Raw genomic sequence first — 20,725 nt, forward strand, 5'->3', positions numbered from 1 at the left:
AAATCCTTGCCTTAATCTGAATTTAGCTATCCTCTGAGTGCTTCTTCCCTTGTGACCAATCAAGGAGACACTCACTTCTCATGCCCTATATTCCTCCCACAGGGAGGTAGGGTTGGCACGTTTGTTCCCATAACTGCACCCATTCCATCTTCCCTTCCCTCTCGTGAGCTCCACTGAGGCTCACGCCATTGGGGTTTTCTACCCTGCCTCCTCCTAGTGACTATCTCCCGGTCATTACCATCCCCTCACTGTTGTTCCTGGGTCACCTTCATCTCCGTGCCAACTCCTGCCATGGTCCCCATGAGTAGCCCTCCCAGTCCCCTGGCTCGCTCTTTCCTAGCCTCCTCACGAGGCCCAAGTCTAGCATCGGCAGCAGGAATGCAAATGGAGGCTCATTTGTACGTCTAAATATTTAAATGGTGTAGATCCATTCAACAGCTGTTAAATAACACAGGTCCTGTCCTCCTTCCTTGACAACGATACCTTTAGATGTTGACAAAATAAAAGGCAAAGTTATAGTAAAATATTAAGGATGACTTAAAGTAACTATTATTGTATATGCCAAGGTGCTCTTTTGATGGGCTGGCAATATTTGGGTAAATGATAAAAAAAAGTCCTACATAATTCACAAATTATATTTGTATTTATATATTGCCCTCTTTTAAGTAAATTACTAATTATGTTGTTATAACCAAGAATTTCACTTAATTTGTATTCTATTGATTGTAATGACAAATTGGACCATCTTTCTGGGGACATTGTTGTTCTTAGGGCGTTTTTTCCTTAGTTTCAAAATGGAGAAAATATATTCTTCTGAGGTCAGAGCAACTGGAATTGTCAACTACATTCTTAAAGCAATAGTTAGATTGGAAATGAACCACAAATATAAAATATGATGCTCAAACATTTTGTTGGAGTTAGATTGTATATGATCAATTATTGTCAAGGAAAATAGTACAAAATATTTTAATTTCTTTATATAGATTGCTATCACTAATATCATAGGTTTCAATGTCTCTTAAAACAACAGCAAGATCCATACAGTATTTTTAAGTATTTTCCTTTAGACTTCTTCAATGCTGGGATATAACAAGAAAATTGACAACTGCAGCATGTTATTCAATTTGTTGAAATCTTTCTTCGGATTGCATCTTGATCTATAAAGGGCAAAAATAGTCTCTATAGAAATTCAAGGAAATTTTGGGAAAATTGTACATGAATCTGCCTCATAGTCATGCAAACATGTTTGTTTCCTTTGAAATTTTCTTTAAAAGTTAAAAATGATTTAATCCTTTAAAAAGTGAAATAGACAATCTTAACTCTGGTTTTCTTTTTTTTGAGACAGAGTCTCACTCTGTCGCCTGGGCTAGAGTGCCGTGGAGTCAGGCCAGCTCATAGCAACCTCAGACTCCTGGGCTCAAGCAATCCTCCTGCCTCAGCCTCCAAAGTAGCTGGGATTACAAGCATGTGCCACCATGCCTGGCTAATTTTTTCTATATATTTTTAGTTGTCCAGCTAATTTTTTTCTACTTTTTTTTCAGTAGAGATGGGGTCTCACTCTTGCTCAAGCTGGTTTCGAACTCCTGAGCTCAAAGGATCCACCCGCCTCGGCCTCCCAGAGTGCTAGGATTACAGGCCTGAGCCACTGCGCCCGGCCTCTGGTTTTCTTTTGTAAGCAATAGTTCACACCAAATAACTGTGGATAGTGCAAATGCTAAAGTAATTTCATTTTCCACTAAAGACCACAATTCACTCATATTTGAGGATCTTTTATTGTTCCGCTTAACTCTTCAGTGCATCTCATCTATCTTGTCTAAATTAAATTACCTTAACATAGCGAGTAGCTCCAGGACCTTAAATTAGAAAACAAAAATGGACACTTGGCACAACTGGGAAATGATACTTTGTATGCAAGAATCTATTGCATTAATGCCAAGTGGAAAGGATTTGAGAAGTTAATTAATTTGTTTTCTCTCTTGGTTAAGTGCTTCCGTTGCTCAGATATTTTCTGTGCTCTGAAGTGGTCTGTCTCGAATGCCGGTGGCAGATACCGCCCAGAAATTTTCATGGCATCCAGATGTGGTTGCTTTTTGTTTTAAAGATGTAGAGTATAGAGAGGCACTTGCTGGGAGCTGCATGGTGAGAATGAATGTGCAGGGTTGTGCTTATGTTATACCGTTTCTGAGCACTGAATCCCAGGTTGCAGAGGTGCACACATGTCCTTTGATTAGCTTAGCATGTGTGTGTATGTGTGTAGTATGCAGAGCCCTCTAAAATGTGGGGCTCAGGGCAGTGGCCCTCTTTGAGGTGAGGTCTCCCTACCTCTAGGGACTTCTGCTTCCTTTCCATCTTGGCCAGCCTTTCCCACAGTCCCACTGTACCTGTCTGTATTTTTGGTTGCAAACAACAGAAACCAACTCTGTTTAAAGTAGAAGAAGAATTTATTGGAAGGACATTGAGTAGCTCGTGGAATCAGCAAGACTTTTGGAGAATCTGGCCTGGACCACAGAAACCAAGCGAGGCCGGGCAGCTGAGGATGCAGCCCTGGTCACGCTAAAGGGCCGTCTGGTTAACATATTGCCTCTAGTGCTGCCCTTACTGTGAGACTTGGACTCTGCACATGTCATGAATCATTTCCAGTGACTCCTGTGGTTTTGTGTCACTCTCTTTAGACTTGAGTACCTTGGCAGCAGGGCCTGGTTGGCTGAGCGTGGGTTGTGTGCCCTTGCTCTCGACGGTGGCGTGTAGGGAGAGGGAATGTCTGGCACCCTTTGGCTTCCTGCACAGCAGTAGGCAGGCACTTGCGTCTCACCAAAACACACAAAATGTGAATGTATCCAAATGAGAAAGCAGTCAGGGGCGTGGTAGCCAAACAAAAAGACAAATGTCCTCTAGTCCCATTGTAGGTCTTGTCACCAGCAGCAACTGCAACACCCTGGAAATCATTAGTACAGGCAGTCTCCCTTTGGGTTACCACCTACCCTGCTAGTTTCTTGCTTAAGGACAGACATCCTTGCAACAGCTCTTCCACTCTCATCCATGAACAACCCTGCTTCTCTCTAGCCATCTGCTCCATCTGTCTTTACTTCCTTATCCAGTTGGAGTCCATAGCTGATTCATCATTTCCACCGCTCACCAACCTTTCCTTCCATTGCATGTATCTGATAAATTCTGCCTTTGGAGAGAATGTGATCATCTATCCGGGTCTATACCAGAGTGAGTTACCCTTGAAAGCTTTCTTTCCCTCACCCTCAGTGTCTAACCCACCATCAAGTACTGTCTATTCTAATGCCAAAATCTGCAGCCTTCCAGTTCTTTCTATGTCTACTGCCGTTCCCCTAGCCCAAGCCACTGCGATCTTTCCCCTGCAGCAAATCCCTAATTGGTCTCTGTTTTCACTCTTTCCTTTTGCACAGGACACTCCCCTCAGGGTGGGTAGATGCCCTTGTAAAGTGCAACTCACAGGATGTGCCACTTCTCTGCCTCTTTTCCATTCAAACAGAAACACAGAATCCTCAGAGGGACTCACAAGGACCAGCATAGTCCAGCCGTAGCCTATCTTTCTGCTGTTCCGTCCTCTTCACTCCACTGGGGTCATTGTCTTTCTTTCAGTTCATAGATAGTGTCAAACACCTTCATCCTGTTGTTTCTTCTGCCTGGAATGTTCTCTCCCTAACTTGTTGTCTGGCATGCTTCTACCCATCCTTTCGTCTTAGCAGAAATATTCTTTTTCAGGGATGTTCTCTATGATCCCCCAAAGTCAAACAATTTTCTCTCTAATGCCCTCTGATGGCACCTAGTATTTTCCTTCATAGTGCCGGCCATGCTTCGGCTTGTGTGGTTAATTGTTTAATGCTTGACACTTAAATGGAATGAAAACTCCATGAGGGGCAGAAGTGTTTTTTTGGCTTGTTTACTCTCATAGCCCCAGCACAGTACCTGAACACAAAAATATCTGTGAATGCCTAAATGAAAGGTATAGCCCTGCAATGGGGTGCTGGTAGGAACACCTTATTTTTTTTCTTTTCCTACGTCCTCTTTCAGCCTAAAGTCATTTTCTTCAGCTCCCAAATTTATCTGGTTTAAGAGAGAATGTGCATCATTATCTCTTGTTTCCCTGCTAGGATGGAATTTAGGATTCAGATGCTAAGACATAAAAGGAAGGAATAAAATCGAAAATGGAAAGAAATACTGAATAGAGAATACTCCCCCGAGTGGCTACACATCTCCACTGTAAGCAGTCACCTCAGTGTGCTTGAGTTATTTACACACTCTAATCCTCTTACCTTTTAATCAAGATCATTCCAATAGCTTTGCATTTAGACTTCTAACTGCATTATACATTCACAAATCATTTCTTTGTCAACACTGCACAATTATAATCTCCCAGAGATTAAAATGGTATTCATTCTTCTTTATCCTAATATAATTTATCTCCATCAAAGATGCATTTTTAAGTTTTCCATGCTGATTCTTTCACATAATTAATGATAAATTTAAAATGAATAACAATGAAAAGAAATCATCTATATGTATGTTGTCTTCTACAGTCTTCTCTGACTCAATTATTTCCTACTTGACTATTTAAAAGGGTCATGTACACTTTCTGGATTTTTTTCAATTTTTTTCTCCTTTTATGGCTCACTTTTAAGCAATTTCATCTTTTACTAACAATGCCATAATTAGATAGGTAGGATAGATGAAAAGATATAAAAATAGCAATAATAAACTTTGCTTTCTCTTAGGGAAAAATGTATCTAATAGTATAGGCTATGTTGTAAGATTTGACTAAAGAAAAAAAGACTGTTGCTGTGAAATAAGATTTCAATTAGATTTAAGCTAGCTATGCATTTATTCATTAAAAATATTGAACAATTATAGATAAATATTTTGTGGGAAAGGTGACACTAATGTATTTAAAGCCATAAAAAGACTAATTCTTAGTGACATAGTCTCTGCAGCCTCTTGTGTTTAACTATTTTTGACAATTATGCATTTTGTAATTAAATAAACATGAGTTATGTCTTTCTTGGTTCTAACCAGTACATACACAAGTTTGCAAAGATATATTGACTAGGGAGGTATTTATGAAGGGTAGGTAGTGGAGAGGTTGGGATGAGGTTAGGTAATGGATGGGTATCAGGAGATTAGGTGCTTTGGCCTATAATGGACATCGTTGCCTACCAGCACTCATTGAAACCTCCCAATTGACCCCAATATTTGTTGTTAGCCAACGTACTTAAGGAGAAACTGATCCTACTCTGAGTTCTAGGGATGGATCTCATTTTCCAGGAATAAATCCATACTCTTTCCTGCAAAGGGCTCCGGAATCGATGTCCAAGTGCCATGTGGTTAGTTCAGGAATGGGCCAATGAGATATTGAGAGCAAGTTTGCTGAGGGCTTCTGGGAAGAATTTGCTTATAACAGTGAGCTACCAGAACTCACGGGCCCTCTTCATCTTGACATTCTTGTCCATATATGTGAGGACTGGGGCCGTGGCTGCCATTTTGCTGGCAGCCTGAGGGTGAAGCCTGCACAAGAGAAGAGCAGGACAGAGAACAACTGCAGAGAAGCAGGGCTGAGCCTTGCTGAGCCCTGCCTCACCTCCGTCCTTCCTAGACCTTCTCAGTCTGTCAGCTAATGAATAGCCTTGATTTTAAGCAATTTTCACTTGAGATTTCTGTTTCTGGAAGCCAAGAAAAACATTTTAACCTATGGAATCCCAATTTATAGTTCCTTAATGCTATTTTTTATTTTGTAAAGAAAACACTGAAAGATACAAAGAAGACTAAACCATCCATAATCCCATTATCCCTAGATAACTGCTATTAATGTTTCGAGTTAGTCTTTTCTTTTTCTTTTTCTTTTTGTTAACTTTTTTCCCCCAGGGAGACTCAGGTAAAACAAAGGTGTGTTCCCTAGTCTTTTCTTTATGCATACAAACTTACATAGATATTTTACATGTATTTATTCTCATAGTATAGTGGGCAATAGAAACAAACCAAACCAAACCAGAAAACCAAACAAATGGATTGTTAATGGAAAACACACACACACACACACACACACAAACTCTGTAAAATAATTTAAAGAGGTTTATTTTGAGCCAAATATGTGTGATCATGGCCCACAGAGTCATGCCCAAGGAGTCTTGAGCAAGTGGTCCTGAGGTGGTCAGGTTACAGTTTGGTTTTATACATTTTAGGGAGACAAGAATTGAAGGTAAAACCATAAATCAATACATGAAAAGTGTACATTGTTTTGGCCTGAAAAGGTGGGACACCTTGAAGCCAGGAGCAGGGTGGGCAGATGAGAAGGTGGCGGTTGCAGGGCCTTACAGGTTATAGAAAGGTTCAAAGATTCTTTGACTTGTAATTGGTTAAATAAATAAAGCTTTGTCTAAAGGCTTGGAATGTTTTAAGATAAGGGAATCTTAATCAGAGACAAGCCACAATATACTCAATATATTCAGGTGACCTGTTAAGCAAATTGATGGTCTGCAGGTGATTTAACCTCTGCCTTGCATGGCCTTAGGTCCTGTTAGTGATTTAGTATCTTATTGTCACAAAGAATTTGTTTTGTCAGTCTTATGATCTCTGTTTTAACATTAACGCTGGTCAATTTTTGTATCTAAACTCCAAAAGGAAGGGGGTCTAACAAGATATGTCTGACATCCCTTCCCTTCATGTCCAGGAACTCAGTTTTAAGGCTTTTCTGGAGTCACCTTGGTCAAGAGGAGGTCTGTTCAGTGTTTACTCAGTGGGAGCGGGAGGCTCAGGCTCAGGATTTTATTTTAGTTCACAAGATAAATATCTGTGACTAAGGAAGGTTGTAATAATTATTAACCTATGTTCATTTTGGGGTCAGTTTTATTAATAATGTTATATCTCATGTCTGAATCTCAGAACACATCATCAAAGATTTTAAGTTAACAACTATTAAAATAAATATGCTTAGAGTATAATATAACAATGCCTCATAATGCCCACAAAATCAACCAGTTATCAATATGTTCATTTGGTTTCTCTTCAGTAGGTGGTGCTTCTTACTTATGGCAAGTTGTACCCTGTCAGTGACCACTTTGGCCCAACCCTTGTTAGATTTTGCCTTAATGGCTTTCCCAGTATGTTCAATTTTTGTAAATGTTTCTTGAAAGGAATGTGCATTTTGCAGCTGCTGAGACAATGTTCTACACTCATCTATTAGATTAAGCTTGGTAATTGTGTTATTCAACTCTTTTAGTCCCTTAAAGATTTTTTGGTCCCCTTGATCTATACATTGACTTCCTATAACTAGCTGCTGCAACAAATCATCACAAATGGGTGGCTTAAAACAACAGACGTGTATTCTCACAATTCTGGGAGTTAGAAGTCTGAAATAAGTGTGTGGAGGGTCACACTCCCTCTGGAGGCTCAAGAGAATTCATTCTTTGCCTCTTCCAGCTTTGAGCAGTTGTGTGCATTCCTTGGGTATGGCTGCATCACTCCAATCTCTGCTTTTGTGGTCACATCACCTCCTCCTCTGTGTCTTCTGCTTGTCCCAAATCTCCTTTGCCTTTCTAAGGATACTTGTCATTGGATGTAAGGCCCATCCCAAAATCCAGGATGATCTCCTCATTTCAATATCTTTAATTACATCTGCAAACATCTTTTTTTTTTTTCCAGATAAGGGCACATTCACAAGTTCCAGGGATTAGGACATGGACATATTTTGTGGGGGCCTCATGCAACTCATTGCAATTAGGTATGTGAAAAATCACCTATTCTGATGGTGGATTTCTCCTTCTTGTTCTTCCGTCAATTTCTGCTTCATACAGTTTGTAGCCATGTCATTAGAGACACATTTATGACTCCCGTATCTTCCCAGTGTATTGGATCTTTTATTGTGTAGAGACTCTTCTTTATCTCCAGTTACACCCACCCACCCATCTACTTAGAAAGTCTGTTGGTGACAAACTATCAGTTGTTTGTCTGAAAAAGACGTAATTTGTCTTCCCTTTTCTTTCTTTTGCTGCATATGGAATGCTAAAGTTTTATGTTTTTTCCCCTTACCATATCACTTAACTCTGTTTTACTTAAAAGAAAATCTTTTTCACATCTCCAAACATCGAAGGGCCAGAGAATTAAAAACGTGTTGATTCAAAAAATGTATGCCATTGATTAAAATGAGGCAGCATTGCCTAAAATCGAATCACTGCAAGTGATTGGTGAAAACGTTCCATCAAATATAGTGCAGAATATATTGGGAAAGTATATGTAGAGAAGCTGAAACGAATGTGGGTACTGAAGTACATGGGATGTAACAATTTCTCAAGTGGCTGAAGTGATTCTTCACACTAATTACATACCTCGTGGAAATAAAGATTCATTATCCGCTGACTTAAATGTGACAGAGGGTTTTTCTAGACAACTTATCACCAGTAGCCAGAAAAAGCTCCACAATAAACAATTATATCCTCATATGATATACTACTACTATTGGTATAATTTGAGAATGCAAATTAACTCTGAAGAGTGGAGGAAATTATAATAGAATGCACAATTTTCTTCTTTGGCCTTCGCACACAACCTCCAATTTGTAGTCAGACTGGCGAAATAGTGCAGGCAAAAAGCTTGGCATTTTTTTTTAAAGCTGCATTTCTGGCCTCAGTGTGTAAAGGAGTTATGGAACTTTAAAAACACCCACGAATATCTCAAACGCATTTATTTTCTCTGCCACTCTGCTATGTGTGATTCAGTTTTTATTCTCGGAGGGTTTGGGTCAGGGAGCTGAGGACCGGGCCCAGGAACAATCCGACCAAAGGCTGCTCAAGGCGGTCTCACCCGTTTATATCTGCTACTCTCTGGGTCCTATATCTCTGTCCCAAACAAAGGCCAGGCCTGCGAGGCACTCAGAGGTGACAAGGCCCGGTAGGCCAGGGGAGCGCGAGAAAAACACCTCCGAAAGATTGGCCAGTGCCACAGCGACCGCCAGGCCCGGCTTTGAGCGCACCTTCAGGAGCTGGCCGGCTCCTCGTCGTCTTGGTAACCAGACTGCGAATGCGAATGCGCGTGCGCAAACCAAACTCCTTTATCACGTGAGGCCGGGCAGGGGGCGGGGCCGAAGAATGCCAGTCCGGACCCGTCGCGCCACGCCTCTCAACGCCTGGCCGAGGCGGGACGAACCTCTGTCCTATAGCGTGGGGCTGACTCGCAGCTTCCGCCCCTTTTCGATCTGCTTTCTAGCGGCTGGTCTCTCGCACCACGTGTCCTCCTGGCCGCTCCCTCATCAGCCCTTTCCAACTGCCTGTTGGAAGCTGCTGTAAAATGTCGTGAGGGACGCCCCTGCTTTACGGCTGCCTCTCCCAGACGCTAGCCCCGGAGCGCCCACCGCCGTCAGCGGTGTCTTTAAGCGAGTCTGCTCCGCCGAGATCAAGGGAGCCGGCGCGCCACTGTGGTCTCCGCTTCGCCTGTTCCGGTCCCTGGCGATGTGAGCTCGTGGAGGCAGCGGTGCCCCCTGGCCCGGGGTTGAGACGGGCAGCAGGTGCCTGTGAAGCGGGCGGGTGCCGGGGCCAGCAGGATGGAGGAAAGCATGGAAGAAGAGGAGGGGGGCAGCTACGAGGCGATGATGGACGACCAGAACCACAACAACTGGGAGGCCGCCGTGGACGGCTTCCGGCAGCCCCCACCACCTCCGCCGCCCCCCTCGTCGATTGCAGCCACTGCCCGAGAGCCTCCGGGGGGGCAGCTGCTGGCGGTGCCCGCGGTCTCCGTGGACAGGAAGGGCCCCAAGGAGGGGCTCTCGATGGGGCCGCCGCCACCGCCGGAGGCCAATGGGGTGCTCATGATGTTGAAGAGCTGCGACGCGGCCGCAGCTGTGGCCAAGGCGGCCCCCGCCCCCACCGCCAGCTCCACCATCAACATCAACACCTCCACCTCCAAGTTCTGTGAGTCCAGCCTTTCCCCCAGCAGCCTTGGCTTTTCTCCTCCCCACTCGGACGCCGAATCCGCCCCCTCTTGGAGCAGCCCGGCTTCCTTTGTTTCAGGCCTGGGTCTCTCTTCTCTTCTCTTCCCGCCCCACCTCCCCCCTCCTTTGGTGTCTGCGGCCAGCGCCTAAGTGGCCCTGGCTTCTTGTATTACCTGGCCTAGAGAGGAAGCCTGGTACTCACACAGTCCCAAGTTCTCCTACAAACTCGATTCTTATCACAACTGGCTGTCTCTCAATATTAGGAAGCTCTTTTCTCATCTATCTCCCCTTAAAGTTTCACCCCTAAAACTGAGGGGAAAAATCAGGCTGAGTTTCGTTAGGAAATGGCCTTCAGTCTTTTTCTGCAGCCAGAGAGAAAAGAAATCTGGCAACTTGCGTGCTTGTGTTTTTAGCCAGTATATGTTAAATAAGTCAGAAATTTGAAAGTTGGCCCATGTCTACCGTGTTCTTTCTCTTCTGTGTACACCCTTGCATCCTGCTAGGGAAATGTGCTAGTTGCTTTCCAGTGCAGTGGCAGCTGCGACGTTTTGAAGCTAATCCATAAAATCACTTTTCGGAGCATACACTCATAAAAATAAGCCATTCAGCACGTGTCCAAACCCAAGCTTCTGTTGCACGTTGAACTTTGTTATGTTAGTGACCTGTGTTAACGCTCAATTGCAGGTGGAAAGATTTAAGACCAAAATCTGTTTGTAATCTGAAATTCCCTCCAACCACGATGTATGTTTCCATAGCTAGGAAAAGAATGTCCTTTTGCTTTGAGTGGGTTTTTTTTTTTTTTTTTGCTAGTGGGTTGGTGAAAATGAATGTGACTGTCACAGCCAGGTTTTTCTCTCCTATTATTAACTGCAAGTTTTGAATGGCATCTGGTAAAGCAACTGGAGATTTCGTTTCTAGTTACTAATTTTATCAAGCTGTACCAGTAAGTGTCCAATTAGCTGTGCAGAGAAAATATTTGCCTTGCTAAAGATATAAAGTCACAAATGACACGAATTTTTGTGTGTGTGTGAATAGCACTTAAATCTTATTTGCCTTCAAGATACTGCTTTAGTCAAAGACTGATATGTAGGTATGATTGGTAAGATTTGTATATGATTTTTTCTCCTATTATGCAAACATGGGAATAATGTTTATATTGTATAGTTTGTGTGTTGAAGGCTGTGCCGTGAAACCAGAGGTTGTACAAAGTGGCTGGGTGACTTACCTAAATGCTGAAGGAAGCTTGCTTTAGTGCTTAAACAAAGTTCATTTGAAGAGTTCAAAAAACAGGCTAAAGTTAAGAGCAGAAATCAGTGAAATTGAGAACAAAAGAAGAATTTGCCAAACCAAAAGATTATTCTTTGAAAAGATTTATAAGCAAGACAGACCTCTGATAAGATTGATCAAAAAGATGCAAATAAAATAAATGAAAAATGGAAAACGACTGTAGATTAAAAAAGAATATTATGAAAAACTATAGGTTAATACATTTGAAAGCCTAGAAGAAATGTATAATTCTTAGAAAACTATTAACTGAAAATTGGTATCATAAGAAATAGATAGCTTGAATTGACTAATAAGCTGAAGTAGTAAAGACCTCCCCTTTTAAAAACTTTTGATCCAGATACTCTTATAAGTGACTTCCATCAAACTTTAACACTTAATTGCTTTTTACAAGTTGTGGAAAATGGGGTATGGGGAGATACTAGGCTCATTTTATAAGGTTAATGAAATCGTGATTCTAAAACTAGATAAAGACAATGTAAAAAGAGAAAATTACAGGTCTGTTGCATTTGTTAGCTTAGAAATGAAAATCCTACACAAAATACTAGCTCATCAAATCCAATAGTGTGTTAAAAGAATAATGATCCATAGTTAGTCCTAGGAATTTAAGCATGGTTCAACATCTATTTATCTATTAATGTAATTTATCTCATTAATAGACTAAAAGCAAAAAGTCATGATTATCTCAATTAGTGCCATAAAATCATTCAATAAGATACAGTACCCATTTATGATAAAAACTCTTAGCAAGCTAGGAGTACAAGATAACTAGGTAAAGGTCATTACCAAAACCCTATAGTAAATAATAATACTTAGTGGAGAAATTTTAGATATATTCGCTTTAAGACTGGTAACAAGATAAGGATGCTCCCATCACTACTGCTGCTTAATATGGTAAGAAAGGTCCGGGATACTGGATTGTAAGGGAAGCGATAAAACTCATTATTTGCAGATAATTTGATCACCTACCTAAATGAAACATTAGAATCAAAAGAGAAATTGTTAAAACTATTAAGAATTTAACAGGATTGCTGGATTTAAGATCAATTTACATAAATTGATAGCATTTACTAAACTAGTGATAAACAACTAGTAAAGGTAATCACAAGTAAATGTATATAATAATAGTAACAAAACTATAAAATTTCTAGAGATTAACCCAAGATTACACAGTACTTTTAAGGAGAAAACTTTAAAGAGAAACTAGAAGATGATCTAAATAAATGGTACAATTTTCCGTGCTCTTGGATTGAATTATTTATTATCATAAAAATGTCAGTTTTTTCTATTTTAATCCATAAATTTAAATGCCATGAAAATTACATTTGGTTTGTTTGCCAAACTCAATAATCTATATCTAAAATTTATATGGTGGGTGGAATAAAGTTTGTGAATAACTAAATCAATCTTAAAGATTTGTTTTTTAGAGGAGAGAGGCTTTCTTTATCAGAAGTTAAGATAATATTTCAAGGCTGTAGTAATAAAAACTGGGATAAGTACAAGAACAGAAAAATAGACCAAGGGACAAAGTAGAGAGCAGAGACTTACCTATATATGTATATTTGGGAATTTAAGGTAAAGATGGTTGAGCTGGGCACAGTGGCTGTAATTCCAGCTGCTTGGGAGGCTAAGGAGGGAGGATCACTTGAGCATAGGAGTTCAAGACCAGTCTGGGCAATATAGCAAGACCCTGTCTCTATATAAAAAGAAAGATAAAGGCGTCATCATAAATCACTGGAGAAAGGAGTCATGTTGTTATGGAGAGTGGCTCACGATATGGAGAAAAAATAAATTTAATGCCATATACAGGCTGAACTCTGAATGAATTAAGACCTAAATATGAAAAGAACTATCAAGTTAATAGAAAATGTTAAAGAACCTCTTTCCCTAGAGACAGGGAAGGACCTATTAAAGCTTTAAAAGCTTATAAAGGTGAAAAATTAATGATTTTAATTATATAAAAATTAAGGATTTTTATTTAGCAAAGAACAGATAAAAGAATGAGGAAGATATTTACTATGCCTGAAATTGACAAGGGATTGTTACCTGATTAGACAAGAGACTAGTATTCCTCAACAATAAGAGAGCAAAAACCTCTGTGGAAAAATAGACAAAGGGGATTCATAAGTAGTTTACAGAATAGGAAATACTGATAAGAATAAGAAGAGAGGAAATTATTAATAATCAGAGACATGCAAATTAAAACAATGGAATGTCTTTTTTCACCTATTAGGTTGACAAAAATTAGAAAGCTGTAATATAATAGTGCCAGGTGTAGGTGGGGATATGGAGCTATAGGAAAACTCATACTTGCTGGTGGGAGTAACAATGTAGTGAGTGGACTTGTGAAATATTGAGATGCCCAAAGTCTCTGTGGACCAGATAATCAAAGATGGCTGGAGTATTGATAAAGCACTGAGCTATGACAGCGAAGGTATGCTCAGGACTATAAGGTGAAAACAGCTCTGGTGGTCTTTGTTTTGGGATAGAGAAAAAGCATTTTTTAGCTTGGTTGATACATACTAAGTTACGAGGGCTGGTGTTAATTTGTCCCAGTGAAGAGACCATATCTGGAGCAGCAGCTAAGATTGGAGTCATCATTGGATGTAATTTACTGTAATCCATAGTCATTCTCCTTGGAGAATGGACCCATCTTGTCTGCTCTGGCCAAATAGGCTAGTGAAATCAAAATGTTGTAACAATCACCATTCCTATCTTTCAGGTCTTTGAAGCTGGTAGTGTTTTCTGCAGTTCCTACAAGGATGTGATGTTTGTTGCTCTGTGTTTATGATTTTGGTAGAAAGGGGCACACCTAGAGGATTCCACTTGGCCCTTCCCTCACTGACAGTCCTGACTTCATAGGTCAGGGAGCCGTTAGCTTGTGTTCAGGAACTGGGGAAATATCAGGGTGTGACCATGGCCCCACTGGCCCCACTGTGAGATGGATTGAGGTCAAAGCGCTATTTATCACATGATGTCCATAAGCCCCTGAAGTGCCTATTATAATCATCATTTCCAGTTTATATCTGAGAGTTGTTTCTACTTATCCTTTGTCACTTTGGAAATTGAACTATCCCATTGAAATCAGGGAGCCCCTTTTAATGGCGGTATTGTCCTTCTTTAACTCAGAACTGCGAAGGACAATCTCCACAGCATTTTCTAAGGATATTAGTGCATCCCTCACCAATATATTTCTCAATTACTTGGTGAGAGACCTTCTCAGAGCACAGTTTAGGATGTGTGTGTGTGTGTGTGAGAGAGAGAGACGGGGGTGGGTAGTATATGATAAATCCACTCTTTTTTTTAATTTTTTTTATTTTTTTATTTTTTAAAGAGACAGGATCTTGTGTGTCACCCAGTCTGGTGTGAAGTGGCATGATCAATTCACTGCAGCTTCCAACTCCTGGGATCACTTCCAACTCAAGTGATCCTCCTGCCTCAGCCTCCCAAGTAGCAGGGACTACAGGTGTGCATCACCTCACATGGCTAATTCCCTAATTTTCCTAGAGACAGGGCCTTGCTATGTTGCTCAGGTCGGTCTTGAACTCCTGGCCTCAAGTGATTCTCCTGTCTCAGCCTTCCAAAGTGTTAGGATTACAGGCATGAACCACCGTGCCTCGCTGATAAATCCACTGTTAACATTTCTGTCTTCTAGTCTAGATTCTTTTCTCCACAAAGTAAGGAATTTCTCTTGTCCTAGACCTCCCCCTCCTATTCCCTCTCTCCTCCTCTAGCTTTTCTTCATTTTCCTCTCTTTCCTCCTCTTTTTCTTCCTTGTTCATTTCCTTCCTTCTATACCTCTTCTCCTCCCTCCATTTATATTCAATAAAGTGTACCCATTTTAGGTGTGTAGTTTGAGTTTCAACCCATATAACTGTCTTATCTGGGATTTGATTTTACCCTACTTGTAAGCAAAAAGCTAGCCTATTACTGTTATGGGTTGAGTATCCCTCATCTGAAATGCTTGGGACTTTTGTTTCAGATTTTGGATTTTTTTGGATTTTGGAATACTTGTATGATACTTACTGGTTGAGCATCCCAAATCTGAAAATCTGAAATTCTCCGTTGATCATTTTCTTTGATCATCACGTTGGTGCTCAAACTGTTACTGATTTTGGATTTCAGATTTTTGGATTTGGGTTGCTCGACTTGTATTACTGGTTGCTAATGGAAGCCAGGAGACTTCTGGGTCAGAGACAAAGGAACATAGCACAGCACACAGCATGAGAATCACCATTATTTGGATAGATTTCCCTTCCCAGGTCCCAAGAGGGTGACACACTAAGGCCAAGATGGATGCTTTATCAGTGGGTTCATTTTGCAGCTGAAGAATATCAAACTTGAGAAATATCGTGCATTTATAGAAAACAGTAAGCAAGCCTGCTCTTTGTCCAGGGGGAGTACTACCACATCTTTCAAAGTTATCAGGTGTGGAATGGCCCAGGTTCAAGAGCAGTTGTTCACAGCCTTGCATTCCTGGCACACTCAGTAAGACATGTAGGAGTGCATGAGGCCCAAGGAGGACTGCCTTTCTAACAGTTAACCACCACAACAATCAAGAAATGGAATATTTCTGTCACTCTAAAATACTCTCCTATGTCTCTTTGCAGTCAGTAACTCTGCCCCCAGCCCCAGACAGCCACTGATCTGCTTTCTGTCTCTGTAGGATTTCATATAAATGGAATTATACAGTCTATATTGTACTGTACTTGGCTTCTTTCCTATTACTCTGTTTTTGATAGTCTTCCATGTTCTTGCATGTACCAGTTACTATTCCTTTTAATGGCTGAGTAATAGAGTAATAGTCTTTTTTTTTTTAATATACGACATGTTGTTTATCTGTTCATCTGTTGGTGATCATTTGAATTGTCTCCAGTTTTGACTGTGATGAATAAAGCTGCTGTGAACAGCCATGTGCAAGATTTTGTATAGACCTGGGTCTTCATATAGATGGAATTCCTTGGTCATATATTATTTGTATGTTTAACTTTTTGGGAAACTGCCAAGGTATTTCTAAGGTGGTTGTACCATTATATGTTCCTACCAGCAATATATAACACCTCTAGTTGCTTCACATACTGGTACTTGTACTGGCTAGGTTCTCCATTCTTGGTATTGTCAGTCTTTTATTAATAAATTTTGGATACATGGTTTGTCAGATAATATGTATTATGAATGTTTTCTCTTTGTGGCTTTTTTTTTAACAGTGTCTTCTGAAAAACAGATGTTTTTAATTTTGATGATGACTAATTTGTCAGTTTTTTCTTCTTTGGCTTCTGCTTTTTGTATCCTAAGAAATATTAATATTTGTGTACCCAGCAAGATTTTTTTCCTGTGTTTTCTTCTAGAAGTTTTATGGTTTTAGCTTTTATATTTAGACCTGAATTATGAGTTGATATCTGTGTACAGTATGAGATAAGGATTGTGGCTCCTTTTTTTCTATATGGATGTCCAATTGTGTCAGTACTGTTTGTTGAAAAGACTGTCCTTACTGAGTTACTTTAACTTTGTCAAAAAAGAATTGAACATGTATGTATGGGTCTCAATTTTGTTCCATTAATCTGTTAGTTGGTGCATTACATTTAGGGTTGTTATGTCCTGATGAATTGGCTGTTTTTTCATGATGGAATGTTTATCTTTATTCTTGGTAATATTTTTTATGCCTAAAGACTGTTTTTTTTCTTATAGTCATTCCAGGTTTTTCAGGATTATTGTTTGCATGATATATTTTTTCCCATTATTTTATTTTTAACCTATTTGTGTAATTAAAATGTATTTCTTGGGCCGGGCACGGTGGCTCACGCCTGTAATCCTAGCACTCTGGGAGGCTGAGGCCGGTGGATCGCTCAAGGTCAGGAGTTCAAGACCAGCCTGAGCAAGAGCGAGACCCTGTCTCTACTAAAAATAGAAAGAAATTTTCTGGCCAGCTAAAATATATATAGAAAAAATTAGCCGGGCATGGTGGCGCATGCCTGTAGTCCCAGCTACTTGGGAGGCTGAGGCAGGAGGATTGCTTGAGTCCAGGAGTTTGAGGTTGCTGTGAGCTAGGCTGACGCCACGGCACTCACTCTAGCCTGGGCAACAAAGCGAGACTCTGTCTCAAAAAAAAAAAAAAAAATGTATTTCTTGTAGACAGCATATAGTAGTTGGATCTTGTTTTTTTTTTAAATCAGTCTGAGAACCTCTGCTTTTTAATTGGTGTATTTAGACCCTTTATATTTAATGTAATTGCCAATATGGTAGGATTTAAATCTGTTTTCTTGCTATTTGTTTTCTCTTTGTCCATCTGTTCTTCTTTTTGATAAAAATCTCTTTTCTTGTCTTTTTGATTATTTTTATGATTCAGTTTTGTCTACAGTTTGTCTTACTAGCATGCTTTTTTTTTTTTTGCTCTTTTAGTGGTTACTTTAGGATTTACAATATGAAAATTTAACTTATAACAGTCTACCTTCAAATAATATTAAGCCACTTCACATGCAGTGTAAAAATCTAATAGCAGTGTACTATTATTTCTTCCCTTCTGTCCTTTATGCTATTGGTGGGATACATTATACTTCTAAGTATGTCATAAGCCCCAAAATGCATTATTAATTTTGCTTAAAACAGTCATTTATCTTTTTAAAAAATTGAAATTCATGTAACATAAAATTAACTGTTTTAAAGTGAACAATTCAGTGGCATTTAATTCACAGTGTTGTGCAACTACCCCTCTATCTAGTGCTAAAACGTTTTCATTACCCCTAAATAAGATCTCATACCCATTAAGCAATTAGTCCCCAATCCTTCCCCCACCCCCACTCCTGGCCTCCACCAATCTAATTTTCTGTCTCTTCTAGATACTTCATATGAATGGAATCATAGTGTGTGAAATTTATCTTTTACATAATCAAAAACTGGAAAATAAGTCTTTTTGTTACCATTTCTGTCATTCTTTGTGTAGATTGAAGTTTCCATCTCTTATTTTTCTTCCATCTTAAGAATTTCCTTTAGTATTTTTTACAGTGCAGTTCTGTTGGCCTTGAATTTATTCAGCTTTTGTTTGCAGAAGTCTGTTTTACCTTCATTTTCTGAGGATATTTTTGCTGGATATAGAATTCTAGATACACATTCTTTTTTTTTCTCTATCAGCTTTAAAGATGTCTTTCCATTGTCTTCTGAACTTCATTTTTATTTATTTATTTTTATAATAAATGAATAGTCTTATCTTTGTTCTTCTTTATATAATGTACCCTTTTGGGGGGGCCATATTTAAGATTTTCACTTTGTCTTAAATTTTCATTGATTTGATTTTGATGTTCTTTGGGGTAGGGGCTTTTATGTTTATCCCTTTTGGTGTTTATTAAGCTTCTTGGATTTGTAGGGTTTTAAAATTTGTCACATTTGGAAAATTATCATTCATTATTTTCTTTTCAGAACCCTCCCCCTCAACACAGTTACACATACGTTAGATCACTTGTTATTGTACTGTCTGCTCCTATTCCAAATACATTAAATGAATACAGAGGTTCCCTGAATGTGTTGGGGAACGGGGCATGTGGGACTGAGGGTATGAGGATAAAAGGCCATGAATGAGTGGAGGATCTTGCACTCACTGATGATAATGTGCCGTGATCTGAGGAGACTTATTAACTCAGCCCAGTGCACCAAAGTTTTCTCCCCTAGGTGAATAAAAGCTTCACAGTATTTTAAACTGGACTCAGTGAAGTTATTCTATTTTTAAAAATTAACTGGTTCAAAGATGTGTTAAAAATTGACTTCATAATTGAATAAAAGTGTTAACTGATTTTATTAAATCCTAAATAAAGTTGCCTTTAAATTGATCAGGTCCTATCTCCCTATTTGCAGATAGGTTGATTGCTTTATAAGTGGATCATTTAATGTATTCAAGTCTTAAAACATGCACTGTTTGCAGCATCTGTGGGGTGGTTCGGCACTTCTTCCATCTTAGTGGAGTTGTGCTGCAACAAGCATCACTGTGATACTGACCCACCGGCTGAACGTCAGGATCTTGTTGCAGATCTTGTCTTGCCATTTTTTGACATGTATTGTGCAAATTGACATTGGTGAAATGCTAAGAGAAAGCCATTTTAGTATTTACTTAAGGCCCAGTCCCAGATTGCAAAAGAAAATGAATCCTGTTTACATCTTCTGTAAACTATAATTCTGTATACTATAGGTGATCACATGGTAAACTGTTAAACAGTTCATAAAAATTTGTTGTTGATGTCCTTTAATAGTATGTCTTGGCAGGGCAAACTGGCTTCTATTTCTCCTCCTACATTTTTGGGTATTGGGCTGTTAACATCTATAGATAGGGTTGCATAGATCTGTAATATATAGTTGTAGTTGTGCTAATTAGACATCTGAATGGTATTTTATTCAACACCTATTCATTTATTTATTTTACGCCAAAGTGTTATTTTAGCTTCTGGTAATGAGTGAGACACAGTTTAATATGGAAGATGATGGAAGACAGATAATTATGATACATTATGATTAAATGCTATAGTAAAGTTATATAAAGAGTATGTGGGGGTGGCATGGGAGGGGAGCTGGACTTGAAGAGACTTCCTTGCTGAGGGGCAGCCTGTGCCAAAAACCTGGAGTTGATGTTATTTTTTGGAACACAGAATGTGAGGAGGGAGTGGCACAAATTAAATTAAACTTGGATATATAGAAAGGGCTAGATAGTGAGGGACTCACCATGTTAGAGGAAGGATTTTCTTCTGTAGGATTGAGAGCCACTGAAGGGTATTAAGGGAGTCAACTTGGTAAAATTTATCTTACTGTGTTGATTTATATTTGAATGGAGAGAGAATAGAGGCTTAGAGACTAGTTAGGGGTTGTATTTATTGTAGTCTAGACAAGATGAAGGCTTAAACAAATAAAGCTTTGGAAGAGAGGAGGTTTCAGATTTTAGGGATACTTAGAGACTGGAGTCTACAAAAGTTGAGGGTCGGGGAGGGTGAATGAAGATTCAGGATTGCTGGCTTAGATGACTGGGTAGCTGGCACTGCCTTTGACCCATATATGGAAGAAGTGGAGGGGTGTTTGTGTGTGTGTGTGTGTGTGTGTGTGTCTGTCTGTCTCTTTTCAGGTGTCTGTGGAACATTCAGATGAGAGGTACAGAGACAGTTGGTAAATCTTGAGCTTTCTCATTTCCTGTGCCTCAGAACATTGGAAATCCTGAAATAATAATTTAACTTCAATAGATTTGTTTTTCTGTTTCTGAGGATTTGAGATTCACTGAACTCTTTGGACTTCAACAACAACAACAAAAACTTTGCTCTTATTAAAATAATACAGGTTTATAATTTAAAAACTCAAATGGTTTGAAAAGATACATAATGAAAATGTGTGGTTCCCTCCCCTACTCTTTCCCATTCCTAGACCTGTTACCTAAAGTCTGCCGATTGATTCATTTAACTGTTTCTTCTGGTATTTATGCACACATTTCAGTGTTTTAATGTAGCTATTGCTTAATTTATCACTTTT

General features: G+C 39.5%; 1 protein-coding gene across 2 annotated transcripts in view; it reads left to right on the top strand.

The window, feature by feature from the left end:
• Positions 1-9,082: 9,082 nt before the first annotated feature.
• Positions 9,083-20,725, top strand: part of CACUL1 (CDK2 associated cullin domain 1) — a 66,802-nt gene continuing 55,159 nt past the window's right edge. For both annotated transcript variants that reach the window (XR_006739086.1, XM_045567747.1), the window contains exon 1: positions 9,083-9,926. Coding sequence is in view for 1 of the 2 variants with exons in the window: in XM_045567747.1 (XP_045423703.1) it covers positions 9,560-9,926 (367 nt within the window). In the remaining variant the exon portion in view is untranslated. The remainder of the gene's footprint in view (positions 9,927-20,725) is intronic.

This window comes from Lemur catta, chromosome 14, assembly GCF_020740605.2.
Source record: "Lemur catta isolate mLemCat1 chromosome 14, mLemCat1.pri, whole genome shotgun sequence".
Lineage (NCBI taxonomy): Eukaryota > Metazoa > Chordata > Mammalia > Primates > Lemuridae > Lemur > Lemur catta.